Source organism: Paraphaeosphaeria sporulosa, assembly GCF_001642045.1.
Source record: "Paraphaeosphaeria sporulosa strain AP3s5-JAC2a unplaced genomic scaffold CC84scaffold_5, whole genome shotgun sequence".
In the NCBI taxonomy this organism is placed as follows: Eukaryota; Fungi; Ascomycota; class Dothideomycetes; order Pleosporales; family Didymosphaeriaceae; genus Paraphaeosphaeria; species Paraphaeosphaeria sporulosa.
Genome location: NW_017253364.1, coordinates 2,117,843 through 2,136,433, shown reverse-complemented (window position 1 = coordinate 2,136,433; position 18,591 = coordinate 2,117,843). Strand labels below are relative to the sequence as shown.

The window sequence follows — 18,591 nt, the reverse complement described above, 5'->3', positions numbered from 1 at the left end:
CGCGACAATGGAGCAAATGCCGTAATAGCACTCAGGCTTTTGACAGGTCGTAAGACCTCCAAGGACTGTTGCGGAGTCGCTCACCACTCCCATGTTTGTGGAGGGCCCGAATGTGAGAGAGTGACAGCACTGTGTCTCTTCCTACGCAGAGAAGAGAGTCCCAACTTGCGGACACACAGCGTAGGAACTGCATCGAGGCTGGATCATTGATTTTCGAAACGTAAAACGTATCTAGGAAGGGTGTGCCTTGCATGCGTCACAAGTACACCAACCGGACGTATCTGCAGAGTCGGATAACATACAAAATAGGGCCCCGCCAAGAGTTTGGACAAGCGGTAGTATAGAACCTATCCAATAACGTCTATGGGCACAGGCCTATGCGGTGCCTCGCACGCGTGGGTGCAATTTTATCTGCAAGGCTGCCGCTGTTGCCAATAGTGTGAACGGCTCGAGGGGATGTTGGTAGCATTGATCCGTTGAGGCACAGGCAGGCCGGTAGATGGGAGTTCAATACGATATATGGCTGGGTGAGGCGCGGGTTAATCGACTTGGTGATAGAGGCCGTTGCATTGAAGCTTGCGGCCGGGGTGTTCAGAATTTCTCATGGTTTCCGATCGGAAAAAACCATTCAACAACTTCGGGCGCATTGACACAGGTTAAGTTTCTTTTTACGGGTAGCTGGGTTGATGAATGATTGGTTCGGCTCGCGATGCTCGCATGTGGCTTCTCGTAAGAGACTTTGTTTTTGTTGCCGTTTTATGATTCAACAACCACGCCGCATTGCGGGTGCCGGGCTGCTGGGTTCGAGAAACACTATCTCTATTTCGCGTTCGGATCTCCTGAGACCAGGACCAAGTCTGCTCCATATGTGTTGGATTACATCGTGGGCAGATGTATGTGCTGAAGGTAATTAGCCTGAAGAAAGGTTAGGAAACCACTCTCTCAATTCAGATCGTGCGTCGGATAAGCATCCTGTTGCGAGTCAACATAGGAAAAGGATAAGCATATGAATGAACTATGTGTACACGAAGAGAAAAGATGGCGACTGCTGTCAGCAAGTGAGACATGGGAGCGGTGGTTTGGTCTGGCTAGGCGAGCTACCTGTATACAGAAGGCTACCGGGGTACATAAGGTTTTTCCTTCCAGAGGCCAGAGGAGCAAATACCACTAAAAACATATTCGGCATAGCGGAACAACCTCCAACCATTGTATATATCTTCTAGCAATAATTGATCTCATAACGAAAGAGGCTCCCATTTCTTCTTTGACTTCTTACGAACAGAAAACGTGACACCATCGTCGTCATGCGAAGTCCGCTCGTCACTGTTCACACTTGGTGAATCCTTTGACCGAAAATTGGCCCATACATCTTTCCTGGTGTCATCTTGTGTCGCTCCAGGGTGCGCTAGTGCTGGAAAGGCCTCTTCTGCTTCAGAATTCTCTCTATATTCCGAGCTCCTTGAGGTGGTGCTTCTTACGTTGCTTCTGGGTGGTGGAGACTCTAAGAAAGTTCGGAGTGGAAGGTTTGCCCAGAAATTCTCAGCCGCATGCTGCGGAATTCCCTGGACGCCACTAAGTTCTGGATATGACGACAACGGAGGGGGAGTTTCAGGCTCCAAACGTTTCCGTACTCTCTGTGGTTCGATCTCCATAAAGAATGCAAGTTTCGCAGCACTCGATAGGAACATCCCCTGTTCTTCCATGCCTGACGCCGCGTCTTCAGTCGGTGCTTCTACAAAATCCCACAATGTTGCATATCGGCTTTCTTCAAGATCATAAACTTCCGCTGCTGACTTCTGGAGTTCGGGAAACTCATTCTCAGTTGGCATCCACGGCCGACGTATGCGCGGTGTAGATGCTTTAGACCTTTCTATATCCTTTGACTTTGGGAAGACATTCCTAATTCGTGGATCTGGATGTCCAGAGGCCATACCCCGGGCAGTGACGATGAAGGAATCTTCAGTTCGGATGCAGATATCAGGATTCGCACCGTGTCTCAAGAGCATCAACACGATCTGGAAGACATCCTCATAGAGCTGCCTCTTTATGATTCCAATTTTGCGCGCGTCCTTCTGGATGATCCGAAGCAGAGCTACGTCGCAGTCATGCGAACTGCACGGGATGTGCTCAAGGTAGTATCGGACCAAGCTCACGAGTTGCGCCGCACAAGCCATCTGTAGTAGCGTTTGCCTTGTCGAGGATGTAAATGATGCTTCACTGGAATCGAGTTCTTGAGATAGTATCATGGCCACATTCTCGTGTCTTGACAATATCGCCAATGCAAGAGGGAGTCTCTTTCCGTCGACAAAATGACTTGCCCCAAACTCTAGAAGCATCTTGACTATCCTCTGGTGTCCATGACGAGCCGCCGTTGCGAGCGGGGTTAGCTGCTTGCCCACTAATCTTGTTGAAAACTCAATTCGGGTGTTTACGTCGCCGCCTAGACGTATTATCCTTCGTGCCATGCCCACGAGGTTCCTTTTGGCGGCAAAATTCAATAGACTGCTTCCACTACTCACCACATCGTGGCGAACTATGTAACGCATGACAACTGGATAGAACCTTTGACTCGCTCGCGCGAGATGACTACAGTCCTTCTGATGTCCTAGGTGCTGCGCAATCTCGAGCACAAGCTCATTTGGCAGGGCATGAATCCCGACGTTGTATCGATATCGAGACAAGTAATCCGCAACAAAGTCTTGAAGCCGGCGATTCACCCGACCTAGCTGCCTGAGATCCGACGTGCAGAGAAGATACGCGATCTCGAGGAAAACTTCGTTGGGTAATTGTGGGAGCACCAGCGGTTGATCGGTTTTCCTTCGCGCTGGATTCATCATGGAGAACTATAGGTGGAAGTGATCAGTCTAGAAATACTCTCTTGAGAAGTCGAACATACGGTTCTGCAAGAATACTAATCTTTTGATTTCAGATTCGGGCGCACGCAGCTGCTTCACATGTGCAGCGACTATACTCCACAAAAGCATTGACTATTTCAAATAAATCAGGCCACAAAAGGGATCCTGGGTTGCACAAGTAGGCGAGCTTGTTATTCGTTGGAAATAAGATAGGGAACACAGAAACGACCGGTGAGACTTGCAAATTGAGATGGTGAAATGCGGTTGTGACGTGGCGTGCCGCTTTTCTTGTGCAACGCAGCTCGCAGTAGCGCTCGATAGTTGCATGGAATGTGACCTCTTTGCCGGGGCTTGCGATTAGATTTCTAGTGGTGTTACTGAGCCTCTTTCTTCTGGCTTGTTGTTCTCGTGAGTTAGGACAGCCACACTCAACGTTCAATGCCTCACTCGGCGCTGCTTAACAGCCTCCAAATAAATCGGGAAGCTGGCATTAAAGTTTCGATGCTTGCCTTCGACGGATTCAAGCCTCTCGTTATTAGGGGGGTAACATTAAAAATAATGTAACATGCTAAAGGGAATGTGACATGAATAGGTGCATATCCTGCTATATGTAGCCCGTCCGCCACGCGAGTGGGGGAGTGTGGGGTGAAGACATTGGCAAGTTCATTCCCTGCTTCATTTGGCCTTCTTCATCTCCCAAACACATTCCATCTACTAGTGTAACGAGATGTTACAGATATATTCAGCACAGTCTCATGCTTGAGTTGGACTCCATAGCATTATTCGCTCCGACGCGAACATGGTCGGCAGGAACCAGCACGAAGGTGGACAGAATTCTGACGACGAGATAGACATGGGCTTTTGCGAAAGCGGTGCGCAGAACTACTGTGCTGATAATAAGTTGAATAGGAATGGTAAGTAGCATGCTCCCGTAAAGCTTGCAGAGCTAACAAGTAATAGGAAATAGCACTCAGAAGAACAGCAAGTCAGCAGAGATCGCGAGTGAAAAAAAATTGGCGAGATTATGCGGTGCAGTTCGGACGATCTTGGAGTGTATCGGCGAAGATCCCAGTCGCGATGGCCTACTAGACACACCAACTCGTTATGCGCAAGCGCTTCTTTTTTTCACCAAGGGAAATGACGACGTTCTTGCCAATATCGTCAACAATGCTGTCTTTAAAGAAGATCATGATGAGCTTGTCCTCGTGAAAAACATAGAAATATTCTCTATGTGCGAGCATCATCTAGTGCCCTTCACGGGAAAGGTACGCAGATAGTAGCCTCAAACAACGCTGAGAATCTAACGTTGATAGATGCATATTGGGTACATCCCTAGCGGCGGTCGAGTAATCGGACTTTCCAAGCTCGCGAGGATTGCCGACATGTTTTCCCGCCGACTACAGATACAGGAACGCCTCACCAAACAGGTAGCCCTGGCGATATCTGAGATCCTCCAGCCAGAAGGCGTCGCGGTCATAGTGGAGTGTAGCCATCTCTGTATGGCCATGCGTGGAGTCCAGAAAACAAGCGCGACTACAACAACTAACTGTATGCTGGGTAGCTTGAGCTCTGATGCAACAATGGGGCGAACATTTCTGGAGCTTGTGAAGTTGTAGATTAGATAAAACTTCACAATTTATCACGATCCACGACCGCAAGTGTTCACCGTCAAACATCAATGAACGTAGGTTGGACCGTAAACGACGGGTTAAAAAGCGCAACGAGGACCCAGCCCACAACTACGGTTTGCCACAAGTGTGACTGAAAGGTGTGGCTCGACGGCCTAGCATGGCTTAGCTTGGAGTCTGTACATGCAAAAGCTTTGAGCCAATCTATCTATCGCCTAGCGTAGCTTAGCGTTACTTGGTACAGCTCTAGACAACCAATCATCTTCCCGCGGTACTACGTAGTCACCTACCACAATTGCGAGCCGCTTCCTCGCTGTGCAATATTGTTGGATGTATTGCAACGCGGCCTACTATGCACGCTTGGCCTCGAACGTTGACATGTACTTGCGAAATATGGCCCGAAGATTTCAATTCGTTCAAATCAATCGGACTAGCGTACGCCGGTCACTTTTTGCATTGATTAACATTGCCATGACAGCACTATGAGAAGAACCTGATTATTTGACAGAGAATCAGCATGACCCTAAAGCCAATATGCTGTTCTTCTGAGTCAAACACCGTCAAACACTAAGAGGCTTCGGATGTTGACCCTTCCATATCCATGTTCGCGTATTAGTTGCCGGCCGCCGTGCACCGGTAGCTCGGCTACGACTACTACACTCACATCGTCACGGGCGACGCCGACTTTCTCCAAAAGCTGTAGCACCGCACAAAGTGTTTTTCCTGAGGAGAGGACATCGTCCACAACCGCCACCGACGCGCCTTTTGGGATTGCATCTCGCTCTATTTCTATTCGTTCTTCTTCCTGAGGATCGGTCGCCAGAGAAGATATATACGACCGCGTCGTGTTCACAGAAACAGTGGGTGGGGGTAGCTTGCCAGCCTTGCGGATTGGTACTAAGGGTATATGGATCTGCGAGGCCAACGGTGATGCATAGATGAACCCGCCCGCTTCGCAACACACCACCACGTCGATTTCTGCCCAGTCACCGGCGAAGTGAGTACGCAGCAACGATGTACATAGGGCTAATCCAGACGGTTGTTGAGGGATACCCAGTACATGGCGAAAATTTGTGCCCTGGTGAGGGAAGTCGGGTTGGGATCGCACCATTCCGGCCAACTGCTGAAGATCGTCATTTAAGAAGGGGAGCAGATGATCTCGGGCAAAGCTCTTGGCTGCTTCCTGTCCGGTAGTTTCATTGTTGAAGATGAAGCTGGGGGAATAATCTAGGGATTTGAGACTGCTATCCCTCTGACCGTCAATGCAACCATTTGCCGTGATGCCGCTTGGGTATCCTCTACGAACCTGGCATATCTTTTCGCTGGCTTGGACGTAAACTTCGAGTAATCTTCGATCCGGTACCAAGTGCGAGAAGGCTGCTACTGGGGCCTCGTCTCTCATTCCGGTAATTAGTAACACATCCGCATCTGCCTCGCTGTGCACCACCTTCAAGAAATGCTCCTTCAGGAGAGAAGGACGTTCTTGTACTTGTCTTTGGAAGAACGATGTCATTTCTGATCGATGATGTTCCTTGTAGGCACGATCGTTCAACAACAAGTCTAGGTCGGTACCAGTATCCTTCGCATATTCCTTCTTGGTCACATCGCTGATGCTGACTATGCGGGCCGTGAGGCTCATGTGGGAGCATCCCATCACCGTGTGCCAGACCTTCGCACAAAAGTCTTTACCGGATCCGCTTTCGCCCGTGACCATGATGATAATCTTCTGTTCCATCCGTGCCGTGGAGATCGGGCAGGTGTAAGCCAAAACATTGCACGGGTCTAGACTGCGTTTGAGATGGGTCAGACGCGGCAAGTTTGGTCCGAAAGCTTTGGCGGCCAGCGCAACATCTCTGCGGTCTGATCCGAGGTCTGCGCCATAAGCTCCGCAGCTGAAGGGCAACAGTTTATTAGCAACATCGTAAACCCACTGCACGGAATTCTGGGCGACTTGGGTATGGTCTAAATCGCGCTGCCAGACCCCGGTGACCACGCATGCGAATTCCCAAGCGCGAGACCCGAAAGCCGTGGCATCAGCCGCAACATCGCCAACCGCTCCGCCACCATGCAACAGATGGAGGTAGCATAGTGACGTTGGACATGTCTCCATAGCCGCTGCCAACAGATACGAGAGTCTGGGTCCGCCAATGTCTTTCAGGAAGACACATCGTTTAAATGAGGAGGTTTTGCCGTTTCCGTGTCCTCCGTGTAGCGTCGAGACATATAGCTCAGTTTGAAACAGATCGACCCCGTTGACGACTTGCAAATTGTCTTCAGGTCCCCAAATCGAATCTCCCGTCGTAGGTAGAGGCGTTGCAGAAGTGGGCTCGGTAATGTAATTTTCGATCATGGTCATGCCAAACTGCAGTTGACCGGCATCACGGTACAAATACCCATCTGCGGACGAGTTCCGTTGAAGTTTCTTCGCGATAAGTTTGTCAAAGTCGCTAATTCGTGACCGTAATTCTTTGACGCCAGTCGAGGGTAAAATCCAATTTCGGACCACATGATTGAGAGCAGTATAAGTCTTGAAGGTTACGCTAATCACGATTCCAAAGTTTGTGCCGGCCCCTCTCATCGCCCACAACAGGTCGTGTCCGCAATCTGGGAGAACAGCGTCGGTTGGTCGGTGTCGACTTGGGACGTGGCCTACGTACAGTACTTGGCCAGACTGAACACTGACGATGACAGCACCGACAATAGCATCACATGCAAGACCGTATCGTCTTGCTAAGTGTCCGATACCACCCTGCAGCCATAGGCCAGCACCGACACTCGGACGAGCTCCCAAGGGTATTGTGATGCCAGCAGCCATAGTCTTGCGAACGATGTCACCTGTCTTGCACCCTGCCTCCACGACGACGAAGGGGCCAGCATCGTACCCAGCACCTCGGTCTTCTCCCTTCGCAACAATATGTATCTGATCGAAAGCACACATGTCGATGGAGACAACAGTGGGCCAAAGACAATGACTGCTATGTCCTCCGCCGATTATTGTTAGGCTAAAGTCATGCTTCAGAGCCCATCTAACGCACTGCTGAACTTGCTGAATATCGGTCGGTCTGACCACTGAGGCAGGTCGATGAGAGCGAGCCATCCAGTTCTTGATTGTAGTGCTGCTGTCGGCTGTCGGCACCTGCGCCGTCAGCTCCGGCAACGAGGTCGCATCTCGGGTGAAGACGATCATGACTTCAGGCGCGTTGAATAGAAGGTAGTTCGGGGATCCTTCCTCGCGATGACCCAAGGTCCGGCAGGCGTGGCGCCAATCCGCCCAAATGGCGCTCCCAATGTCTTTATCCTCTGTTTGAAAGCCTGCTATAAAAAGCGCAAATTTGTTTAAGTCTTCATCATTGTCTGCCACACGGACAACTCCCGTGCTAAAGATACTTATTCTATTGCACACCAGGCGGCGAAAGTGTAGTGATCCGCTGCGATGAAACACAACCACCATTCCTTTCTGTGGTCTGTCTTTGATCATTCCCAATGCATATTCGATGACCTTCTCTTTCGATTGCATGCCGTACATGCTGTGGCAAAATAAAATCAGGTCGTAATTGTTTCTGGCGTTTCTAAAGCAAGCATTGTGGTCAAGCCCCATATTATCTGGTATGGAAAATGGGCATTGATGAATGACGACTGGATGCTCCAGACTGGGCAGTATTGGCTCTGTTGGAATCTTAGAGCAGAGCGACTCATTCAACCTTTTCGCAAATGAGCTGTTTGGCTCGAAGGCAACGTATTTCCCAATTTTTCGCCTGAGACGGCCGGGGAGGTGTCCAAGTACGCTGCTCGGACCAGGTCCAACTTCCAGTATGGAAACGGGGCTTTGTGAATCAACAAGGAACCTCAACAGCTGATTGAGTTGAGGAGTGATAAACTCTTGGTACGACACCTTCGATGCTTGAAGCAAGACTTGAAATCCATCACTGTACTGTTGCTCCGACAGTGGCTGTTGCTCCAGGAATACGGATTTGTTCATTTGGATTCTCAAGGTCTGTTTGAGGTGATCGAGGGTGGCCATTTTGGCTAAAGATCTTCGTGTGCTGAGGAAATCAAAGTTTATGCCTGCTATGATCTTTCTCTGAACGTGCCCCGCAGCTATGTGTGAAGCAAAGAAGCTGTGAAATGCATGTGTCCCGTTTATGCGATACCTAATTGCAGAGGTTGCGCACGAGTGGTAGAACGCGGGTGCAAGGATCGGGTTATCCTGCGTGTCGGGGAAGCGAAGGCTTGCAACCTGCAGGGTGTTGGAAGATAGCAAGGCATCAGCCGTGGGCCTCCCGTAGCTGCAGTTATAAACCTTGTCAATGTTCACCAATTGAATGCTCGAACGCGCACGCAGATGCAAATGTCGTCTCTTGCCAGCCCTGCCCAGCCATAGAAAAGTCTTGGGATTAGACGTCACGTTGCGAACGCGATCAGGTTATATGATGAAAGTTTCGTAACTGCTGCCGCAATCTTAGCAATATGTGTCAATGTTATGCCGATTCTTCAGCCATTGTGTCAATTTGAATATCTCGCCTTCATACAATCCTTGGCTGCACTCTTTCCTGAATATGTGTTGGAACAGATCCGATAATGTCGTGATACCTGTATCACTTCCGCAACATCTGAATGGATAGACCGACCCACTACACTCCGATTGGACATCGTCACGGTTGAGCATTCCGTCCCGAAACCTTTATCAATAGATGCCTTCCATTGTAACACATGGCAGTAGACTCGTTCAAGTCCAAGTTGCTAGTGTGGGGCGGGCATATGCTGGCCTCCGAATGAAAAATCATCGCAGGATAGATAACGAATGTCCTGTAGCAACCGTAGCACGCAATCGATCGTTTCAGATGCACGATTCTCTACTTTACGTATAGTTAGCTTTGTTCTGATATGATAGATATTTCTTTTACGTGATATGGATTGTTCGGAGTTTCGATATGCTCCTCATAAGGCTGGCAAAGGTTCCTCTCCTTCACATGAGTAAGGTACTCCTGCGACCCAGTAGCCTGTCTCTTACGTTGCAGCTCTGACACACACTTCGGTGCTCGGGCTCCCAATAATTTCGAAGGCATATGCTCCAATTCAAAGCATCGAATCCACAAACTTCGCAGCGAAAATGATTAGAGGACATTTTGAGATGTTGTCGTAATGCTTGCTGGGAGAAGAAGTCTCTATCGCTTCGAGAACACCATGTATTCCTTCTTGCTCTATCAAAGATATCAGAACAACAGTAGGAATTCGAAGGCGCACACCTAATCCATCAGTATACGTATGACTGACCTTTGCATGTTTGTTATACTGATGGAATAGAAGCGAGCGCAGCTGTCCAGCGGAGATGAACATTTCCCCGCTGCAAGTCTTCGCTAAATTAGCGCTTCAATTCCGGATCCTTCAATGAAGGTTATTCCGATCAGACAGAAGGCGGGTTTGCGCAACGGACTTGATCAAAGATACAGAGTAATTGTAGACTTGCACTATCTAGTCGGCTAAAGCTACGCCGCACAAGACATGAAGAAAAGAAAGCCGCAGAGTACAATTTCAAGCTGCATCAGCGGAATTCGCCTACTACCGGCGTCTTCTAAGTCCATCTTAAGAAATCAGCTCTACACTATACATGTCACCTCGTTCAACATACCCGAGCTCGCGTTAGTAGCGCCAGGAGAGCGAAATGGATATGGAAAAGGCATATCCCAGGCAGGGCTCACCTCTTCTACCATAGGAACCGTTTTCACATCCATGGCAGACCAGAGTTCCGATCCTAGAATTGGTAGATGTTCATGTCGGGATGCGGCATGATACCATCTTAGGCAGGGTCACCAAGCGAGGGATGAAGGCCCGATTGAGGGTCCACCATGAGCGATTATGTGACATCAAAAACAAGCGTAGTGGACCACAATACCAGGTCACTTCACCAGTGTCGTCACTGACTATCTTTAGATGCGTGATCCTAGCGCTCGTAACTTGCAAGCTTTCCAGCCCTGACTGCATCTGTGACAGGGCTCTTTTTGAGGCTCTCTATGCTCTTGTATACTCCCTGCGCAGGATACGCGAGCAGTCCGAACATTGCTATTGCTTCAATTAGCATTGACCTCTGTGGTGCACAGATCTAATTTTACTCACCACTCCCAGGCTTCGCCACCATATTCATCGAGCCTTTGCCGACACCTTTGATAAAACCCAAAGCGCCCTCCTTCTTGGCACCAGCGTACGGCTTAGTCACAATGTCCGTGATCCCCTCATAGAACCCTGTGCCAAAGTTCTGCCGGCGTCAGTGTGAAACAGAGTGGGCCATGCACTACACATACCTTCGCAGCAACTACACCTCCACTCTTCCAGTCTTTCACTTTCTCATGACCTTTGATTTCCTCACCATATAGCCTTGGGGCATTCCTGAGCCCCTCTGCAAGTGCCAAAGGCATACCCACCAGAGCGCCTTTGCTCAAGCTTGTACCCATGGAAGTGACCCCTCTACCCACAGCAGCGACTGCTGCCAAATCAGCCGACCCTCCATCACCACCTGCAAGTCTAGCTTGTTTGTGTTGCTTGAACGGGTCGATAAAGGTACCACCCAGAGCGGATGTAAAATCGGTCAGCACGCCGAATGTAGCCGACGCACCAGCAGACAACGGATCAAGCCGTTCCACGTCCATATTGTAGTCCTTTGGTCGATATCTTGTTTCAATGAGTATCGAGAGCGTCTTCGAGGTAGGGAGGAACAACTTACGGTACTGCATCTGCGAGCTTGGCTTGGCCTTCGGAAACCTTCTCTTTCAATGCCGCATGAGACAATTTCGTCTCCGCTTTCGACTTCGATAGACGACACACCCAGTCTGCCGCACGTTGAGGTAGAACGTCACAAGATATCTTCGGCATATCTAGGTGACGATGGAAGGATTGCACAGCCATCTCAACTCCGTTCTCGCGGCGCATCTGTTCTGCGACAGCTCGGGCGGCCTGCTGAGCTGCGGGAGTTAGACAGAACTTGATAGCTTCTGCCAGGTTCTCGCTGTTAAGGGCGGTATGCGGTATCGGAACCGGTCCTGCCCCGTTGCTGGCAACCACGTTGCCCCAGAAGGGCTGGCTATTTCACATGTTAGCGATAAGGCATACTACTGGAGAGTAGGGTGGAAACATACTCGCCGAAGAAAGGTACGATCACTGTCGGCCGAGCGTTATAAAGACCACAGGCTGTGGTGCCAGCTCCACCGTGATGAACGACAGCAGAGACTTGCTTGAAAAGCCATTCTATAGGATATCATCAATAGCCGTAAACGCGGGGTTTCGAGACACCTACCATGAGGACAGTCTCCCAGGTAGAAGACATCGTTTGTACTCGGGTTATCCCCTCCTAGTTTACTCCAACCTCTGGACACAATGACTCTGACGTTGGCAACCCGACAAGCCTGGATAATTGATTCGGTCATTCTTTTCACGTCTTCCAAAACGATGCTTCCGAATCCAATATACACCGGGACTGGGCCGGCGCGAAGAAAATTGTCGAGGTCTTGAGGTGGTGTGTATGCAGGTTCATCTCGCATGAAAAATCCGCAGATATCTTGTACGTGTTAAACGAAAGACCCCGCGACATGGGATATCAAAGTTGGCATATTTACCGATGTTTGAGCCCCAATCCTGGGGCTTGGGGACCAGTGCAGGGGACCAGCAGTAGGTAAATGGTAATTTCAAGAAGTCAATGAGATCTGGGCCCATGCTTGTATGGACGGGTTCCAAGTGTAGATCTTTCACACGCCATTTGTTGATCACATCGCCTAAACTGCATCTTCAAATTAACTCATGACCGTCATCGAGCGTACATTTTGATTCGCTCCCGCGACGCTTACCCTTGCCAAGTCATGATATTGACAATGCCATAGCTGAAGTAGTTTGCTTGAGATCGTCGTATATCTCTAGCTTTCACCTTCGTAAGTGGATGTGGGAATGCACGCGTTGCCGTCCATGGCATAGTAAACATTAGGTGGACAGGAATTCCCAATGCTTGCGCACAATGCACGTGTGCGAACGATGGAGGGTTCGCAATGATTGCGTTTGCAACAAATGGCTCCTTTGAGATAGGATCTGGTAGTATGCAGGAGTCCCAACAGCCTCGCAACATTTCCTGGATCATGCGTCGTTTACGTGGAATGTCTCCTCCTTTCAGGGAATCGAGGGATGGAAGCAGGCCGGGATTACGCACCATATACTAATGAACGAGTCAGATTGCAATATGACAGTGATGTACGACATGCGCACTCACAGACATCAAGTCCTCAGGGTCGCCTCCAATTGGGTAGAACTCTAATCCTGACTTTCGCACAAAATCTGCGAAGACATTGTGAGTTGCTAGCCGTACGCGATGTCCATAGCGTTGGAGAGCAGTTCCCAAGGCGATGAACGGCTGCACATCTCCTCTGCTGCCAACCACTTGCACGATAATGTTCAGCGGAGGGCATTTCCTCGGAGACTCCACCTCTGGTTCTGGCACAGCGGGCCGGTGTATGGGTAGCAACTTGGTCAGCTCATCGGGGGCTGCGGACTCAAGATCAACGTTCAAAGTTCCATCGGCTGCAATCTGTCAGTGTTGCGCATGACACGAAAGCGGTACTCATACCGTTCAGTGTAAACGAGGAGGCGAGAATAGCGCCAGAAGACAGGAATGAGTAGGGAGGAGGCTCATCCCAGACAGGACTCTCCTCCTCTGCCTTAGAATCTGTATGTTTGGCGACCATGGCAGACTGGAGTTCTGATCCTAAAACGGTGAGAAGTTCGTTTCAGGATACAGCATGATAACAATCTAGAAAGGGTTTAAGAGCGAGAAATTGATGCCCTCGAATCGGGCCTAACGGAGGTCGAAGTGAGGTAGGCTAGCAACGGCCTTTTTCTAATTTAGCTTAGCTCCAAAGTCAGAATATACGCGATACGTTGTCCTGTGCGATTGACCAATGAGACGAGCGCCGATACGCGAAATTCTCCGACGAATACGGGAACAGCCCTTCATATGCAGAGTATCGGCACCAACTACGTAACATGTATCGGCGAGTGGGAAAAATTCCTAGGGACACTCTTGAAGTTTGCATCACTCAGCCACTGGGGTACACGTGCGCCACGGAAGCCTCGGGTAAGGAGAAGGCGAGCTCATACGTAAATAGTTCCAGTGCGACGTGCATCTTTGATCATTATGCATCTTCTGCATTCGATTTTCGCACTTTCATTTGTCTGACCGAAAAATCCCAGGAGTATTATGAAAGTCTCTCGGCCTGCACTGCTGGCTTGTCTAGCGATTGCTGAAACCTCAGCTGAGCGAACTTTTCCATCACGACATGTCGTGCGGCAATACAGTGTATCGAATCGGGGAAATAACAGTGTTGCGAGTATCTTCGGCTCGAATGGTACCTTCAGCATCAAAGGGACTACAACGGCCCCAGGCGTGATAGTACTCGACTATGGACGCGACGTCGAAGGCCACCCAACTTTTGAGGTTGTCTCTGCGACTGGTGACACGTCTTGTCTAGAGATCACATATAGCGAGACTGAAACTGTTCTGGATGGCTTTTACATGGCAAGATTCCTGTCGCAATTCCCCGAAGCCAGTGCTGACTTATGTCCCAGAGCGACGGACCACTTGCTTTAGCCGCGGCGATGGACACCTACCGAGTCAATCAGTACAACGTCACGGGACCATCTCTGCACACGAACCGACTTATCCAGGGTGGCTTCCGGTACCAGAAGTTGAACCTCTCCACACCAGGCGAACTTGTGTTGAAGAACGTGGGTGTGAAGCCCACGATCCCAACCATGTCTCTCGATCAGCTGCCTGGGCATTTCGAGACTTCAGATGAGGACCTGAATAGAATTTGGAAGGTTGGCGCAAGGACGATCCAACTAAACGATATTCCTGCAAACTCCATTCCTTCATTCTGGCAGATTTCATCTGAGGGTGCCCTAGTTGAGAGTCAAGCCCCCCAAGTCCTTTCTGGGCTCGTTGCTGCCACGCTGATGCAATACCGGCTTGCGTTCGAAGTCAAGCCCACCGTGAAGGGATTCGGATTTTCTGTGCTTGCCGATACCCTTAACTCTGGAATCTACATCTCTTGCAATATTGCCAATGGATCAGTTTCAGCATATTTTGGATCTGGTGAGGATGGTGTACCGCTTGGATCTGGAACGCTCCCGTCCAATGTCACACTCGGTGTCTGGCACGAAGTGGCAGCTACCGTGAATATGACAAACATTGCTGTATCGATTGATGGGCTATCGGTCCTGCAGTTTGTGCAGACATCCGCGTTTGTCGGATCCTTTGGACTGGGCGCTTCATTCGGCCACGCTGCTATCTTCCGCAACCTGTCGGCCACGAAGTTGACGGGTGAAGAAATCTACTCAGCGTCCCTTATGGACGAGACATTCTTCGATGACTTCCTCATCGGGACGAATCCCGCAGACAGCACTGTCGATGGCTCGAAACGCGACCGCATCGCATATGCAGGCGATCTTGACATCGCTCTGATTTCGTCACTAGCGAGTACCAATGGTGTTAACTACATCAAAGGCACGCTCGACCTCCTCGGCTCCTTTCAATTGACACCGGGATTCTTTGCACCCACGGCAAAGATCCAACAAGACCCACTTTCCACGCCCATCGAGACAAATCTGACTGGTCTGATCGGCTACTCTTTCAACTTGCTCACCGCAGCAGCAAACTTCTATAAGCGCACTGGAGATGCGGATATACCCAAGGAGTGGGCACCTAAGGCTGTGCGCATGCTCGACTGGGCGCACTCACAAGTCCTGCCTGAGAATGGACTACTCAACATCAGCGATGCAACCTTCGGTGGAGATTGGAACTACTATGATCCGGCGCAGGTTGGTGTGGTGTCCAAGTTCAACATGGTCTATGCATACGCACTGCAGGAGTGCATCCCTCTCTTTGCGGACGGTGGTGTTGATACGCAACCGTATGTCGCACGCCTCGTGTCGCTGCGGGCGGCGATTACCAAGAATCTCTGGTCAGATGAACTCACCGCATACTACGTTTCGGAATCCATCCAGAATGGCTTCGGACAAGACTCCAATGCTCTCGCAATCCTCGCTGGCGTGACAACTTCAAGCCACACTTCTTTCAGCATTTTGAACACACTCCAAAAGCTCTCGATGCCAAATGGCCCACTGGCCTTCTCAGAGGGAGCCACCACCTCCGGCTTTGCAAAATACATCAGCCCCTACGCATCTGCCTATCACCTGCGCGCCGCATTCGAAAGCAAAGACAGCGATTCCGCCATGGCTCTGCTCAAGAGCCTATGGGCGCCTATGGCCAACCCCCAGGGAGTCAACTACACCGGCTGCTTCTGGGAGACGCTGGATGCAAGTGGCGCGCCTGGACTCGGGAAGCAAACTAGTCTCTGCCACGCATGGGCTTCAGGTCCGACTGGAGAGCTTAGCGAGCACGTGCTGGGGGTGAAGGCCGTGGCTCCGGGGTATAGCGAGTGGCGCGTCGACCCGCTAACGCTTGGTTTGGATTGGGCAAAGGGAAAGATTCCTGTACCAATGGGCGAGATATCTGTTGCTTGGAATGCTACGGACGGCGTGATTAGGGCTATGGAGGTGAGCAGCCCGCAAGGTACGATGGGGACTGTCGTGCTGCCGTGTTCGGGGCAAGGCAGTACCTTGAAGGTTAATGGTCGGGTTGTCAGTGACAACGGGTCGTTCCCCGTCACTGGCGGAGAGCCCTTTGTCCTATCATATGATCTATGATGATCCTATGAAGCTGAACTGCTGCGAGGGCGGAAGCGAGGTTAGATACGCACTGGGACGAGTGGAAATACCCACCACAAATGTTCTGATAAGGTTTTGGTTTTATATATGTATATATTGTATTGATAGAGGACCCCTTCATGACCCAATGGACCGCGTATCCTTTCGATAGAGGTCAAATTGTCACGCTCTGCCCATGATTCAGAGCCAGAAAACGTACCCGCTGCTCATCGTTCTCCCGCTTGCCCTCAAGCGATCTCGAAAACTCCACATCCTGTTGGCTACAAGCCCATTCCAGTTGGCCAAGCGTCTTCAGTACTTCCGTCTGATCCGTGACAAATGTGCCCCAATGCATGCCGATAGCGATTGGCCGATCTGATTTGATGTCTCCAGCCGTATTATCCGTCATCTCCCGGAGCACCCGAACCGCATCCCAGGGAGGCATATGGATCGCGCCTGCAATACCAGGACTATGCCGCGGAAACGGATCTAGAGAATCCGGAAGATAGTTGGAGAAGAAGCTTTTGAGGTATGCCCAGGTAGCACCAAGCGCGAGAGGTAGATAGAGGAGGTGGGGCTGACCGAGACGCATAGCGATTTCTGCAAAGGCAGGACATGCAGGGTATTCAGTTGATAGTGAATCCCGTTCTTTGCTGTGCGCGCGCTTGGACATTGGTCGTTTTGGCCCTGTGGATTGTCCCGGCCCAATCTTCGGTGCGGTGGCCGGCGGCCGAGGAGGCCAGGATGGGTCGCTGTGGAATTGATAGCCTGTGTCCCCTGCAAAGAATACCCTGTAAGGGTTGCCATGAGCTGCGCTGCGTTCCAAGTACCAGGATGACCACAATGTTGTGTTTGCATCTCCACCCTCTCTACCGCTACCGTGCTGAGCAGGAGTACATGTGATTTGAAGTTGAGGATCGCTAGATTCCGCTCCTGAAAGGACTGCAGACTCCCACCAGTCCAGCTCTTCCACACGGTCTGCTGGCACGCCGCATTCTGTGAACCATTTCTTGTTCTTCAACGGCACAACGAAACGTATAGTGGAACTGTGCAGCTTCCATAGACCTTTGATCGTTTCGCAGTCCAGATGGTCGTAGTGATTGTGGCTGATGAGAACTACGTCGATTGGGGGCAGCTCTTCCAACTTGCATGGAGGAAAGTATGATCGTATTGGGCCGACTGATTGAGACGGGGAGCATCTCATGGAAAATATGGGGTCAAACAATACCCTTGTTGGCGATCCTCCGATTCCTAGAGATGGCAGTTGTAGCAGCATAGACGCGTGTCCTAGCCACGTTGATTTGGACCGGTGTTTGTCACCATCAAATGAAAAGTCTGGCGTCTCGATTCGAAGTAATTGAGCCGCTTGCTTGTCTCGCATCGCTCTACTCGACCCATCTGCCAATACTTCTGGAGCATGCGAGGCAGCAAGCTCGATGCACGGATCTTCATCGGCGCCGAAAGCGAGCGAGTCCCAGAGCTCCTGCCGTGTAGGCTTGTGGAAACTGGGCCATGGGTTTTCGAAGCTTGCGATGCGATCGGTTCCAGATTGGAGGTTCTCACGACTTCTACTACGCTTCCGAATGGCTTTCTCTTTGATTGGCGTTGATGTCCAGGGTGTAAAAACAGACGTCCAAGGTGAAGGTTTGATTACCACGTGATGTTTTGGGGTTCTTTCGTTTGTGTTCCTCGTTACAGAAATTTTGAGTGGTAAATGATCCATATCAAATTACAGACGTAGGATACCCTTCTAAAGGTCGTTCGTTGTAGGTGAAAGATTGTTGGTGATCGATAGTTGAATCTTGGCCACGGATAAGCTAGTACCAATTCTGCGAAGCGCCCCAATGACATCACAATCATCATGACGGGCCTCGATCGCAACTCATACAGGTTCAGAGCAGACGAGCTATCGAAAGACTTTCCACAACACATGGGCGCTTTTTAACAATACTACCGGATTAGTGAACGGATTAACGCGGTCTACCTGATGTCTGACCCCTGCACTGGTCATCTACCTATGGTATTCGGGGAAGTAAATTTAGATTCTTCACAGAATCCTGGCGACGCCATGTTTTTGAGCTGTATCGGACACAATTGAATATGCTGCCAATGCTAATACTGAGGGTTGGGACTTGACTTAACTTTATGTGTTCGCCTTGAACGGGAGTCTGAGTACCTTCCCAGTCAAGATGACGCCCTGGTCGGCACGGCACAAAAGGGTTAGTGGTACATTATTGGCTTCGACATATTACTTGCAGCCTTAGATTCTGAGGCTGATGTTCCCAAGATCGTAAGTACGGTGCTCTGCATATCTGCAGTCTGGCAACGTGCGTCTAATTGGTTGTGCAAACGTCAAATACGCGAACAGC

At 50.3% G+C, this 18,591-nt stretch overlaps 6 protein-coding genes across 6 annotated transcripts; 2 read left to right on the top strand and 4 right to left on the bottom strand.

The window, feature by feature from the left end:
* Positions 1 to 1,976: 1,976 nt before the first annotated feature.
* Positions 1,977 to 3,089, bottom strand: CC84DRAFT_1245240 (uncharacterized protein; the record flags this gene model as incomplete). The annotated part of the gene is made up of 1 exon (XM_018184179.1): positions 1,977 to 3,089. A coding segment is annotated over exon 1 (861 nt), but the record flags the coding sequence as incomplete, so codon positions are not given.
* Positions 3,090 to 3,823: 734 nt separating this feature from the next.
* On the top strand, positions 3,824 to 4,471 carry CC84DRAFT_1090361 (GTP cyclohydrolase I; the record flags this gene model as incomplete). The annotated part of the gene is made up of 2 exons (XM_018174351.1): positions 3,824 to 4,120; positions 4,169 to 4,471. Coding segments are annotated over 2 exons (600 nt in total), but the record flags the coding sequence as incomplete, so codon positions are not given.
* A 562-nt stretch (positions 4,472 to 5,033) lies between these two features.
* Positions 5,034 to 8,504, bottom strand: CC84DRAFT_1146036 (uncharacterized protein; the record flags this gene model as incomplete). Its single annotated transcript, XM_018176541.1, has 1 exon — positions 5,034 to 8,504. The coding sequence occupies one exon, from the start codon at positions 8,502 to 8,504 to the stop codon at positions 5,034 to 5,036; it is 3,471 nt and encodes a 1,156-aa protein (XP_018036520.1).
* A 1,920-nt stretch (positions 8,505 to 10,424) lies between these two features.
* On the bottom strand, positions 10,425 to 13,239 carry CC84DRAFT_1146033 (UDP-Glycosyltransferase/glycogen phosphorylase; the record flags this gene model as incomplete). Its single annotated transcript, XM_018176540.1, has 10 exons — positions 13,086 to 13,239; positions 12,732 to 13,039; positions 12,319 to 12,677; positions 12,091 to 12,251; positions 11,772 to 12,032; positions 11,614 to 11,722; positions 11,202 to 11,558; positions 10,783 to 11,149; positions 10,598 to 10,736; positions 10,425 to 10,543 (listed from the first exon to the last, which is right to left on the bottom strand). The coding sequence occupies exons 1-10, from the start codon at positions 13,201 to 13,203 to the stop codon at positions 10,425 to 10,427; spliced, it is 2,298 nt and encodes a 765-aa protein (XP_018036519.1). The 5' UTR covers positions 13,204 to 13,239.
* Positions 13,240 to 13,690: 451 nt separating this feature from the next.
* CC84DRAFT_1259419 (alpha-L-rhamnosidase) lies at positions 13,691 to 16,349 on the top strand. The gene is made up of 2 exons (XM_018184909.1): positions 13,691 to 14,033; positions 14,084 to 16,349. The coding sequence occupies exons 1-2, from the start codon at positions 13,716 to 13,718 to the stop codon at positions 16,220 to 16,222; spliced, it is 2,457 nt and encodes an 818-aa protein (XP_018036518.1). The 5' UTR covers positions 13,691 to 13,715; the 3' UTR covers positions 16,223 to 16,349.
* A 1-nt stretch (position 16,350) lies between these two features.
* CC84DRAFT_1164490 (Metallo-hydrolase/oxidoreductase) lies at positions 16,351 to 17,982 on the bottom strand. The gene has a single exon (XM_018178496.1). The coding sequence runs from the start codon at positions 17,943 to 17,945 to the stop codon at positions 16,398 to 16,400; it is 1,548 nt and encodes a 515-aa protein (XP_018036517.1). The 5' UTR covers positions 17,946 to 17,982; the 3' UTR covers positions 16,351 to 16,397.
* Between the last annotated feature and the right edge of the window lie 609 nt (positions 17,983 to 18,591).

Bases quoted from the DNA above. Each gene is read 5' to 3' on its own strand.
- CC84DRAFT_1164490 (XM_018178496.1), bottom strand. From the start codon at position 17,945: ATGGATCATTTACCACTCAAAATTTCTGTAACGAGGAACACAAACGAA.
- CC84DRAFT_1259419 (XM_018184909.1), top strand. From the start codon at position 13,716: ATGAAAGTCTCTCGGCCTGCACTGCTGGCTTGTCTAGCGATTGCTGAA. The intron at 14,034-14,083 runs GCAAGATTCCTG...CTTATGTCCCAG, and splicing joins TTCTGGATGGCTTTTACATG to AGCGACGGACCACTTGCTTT.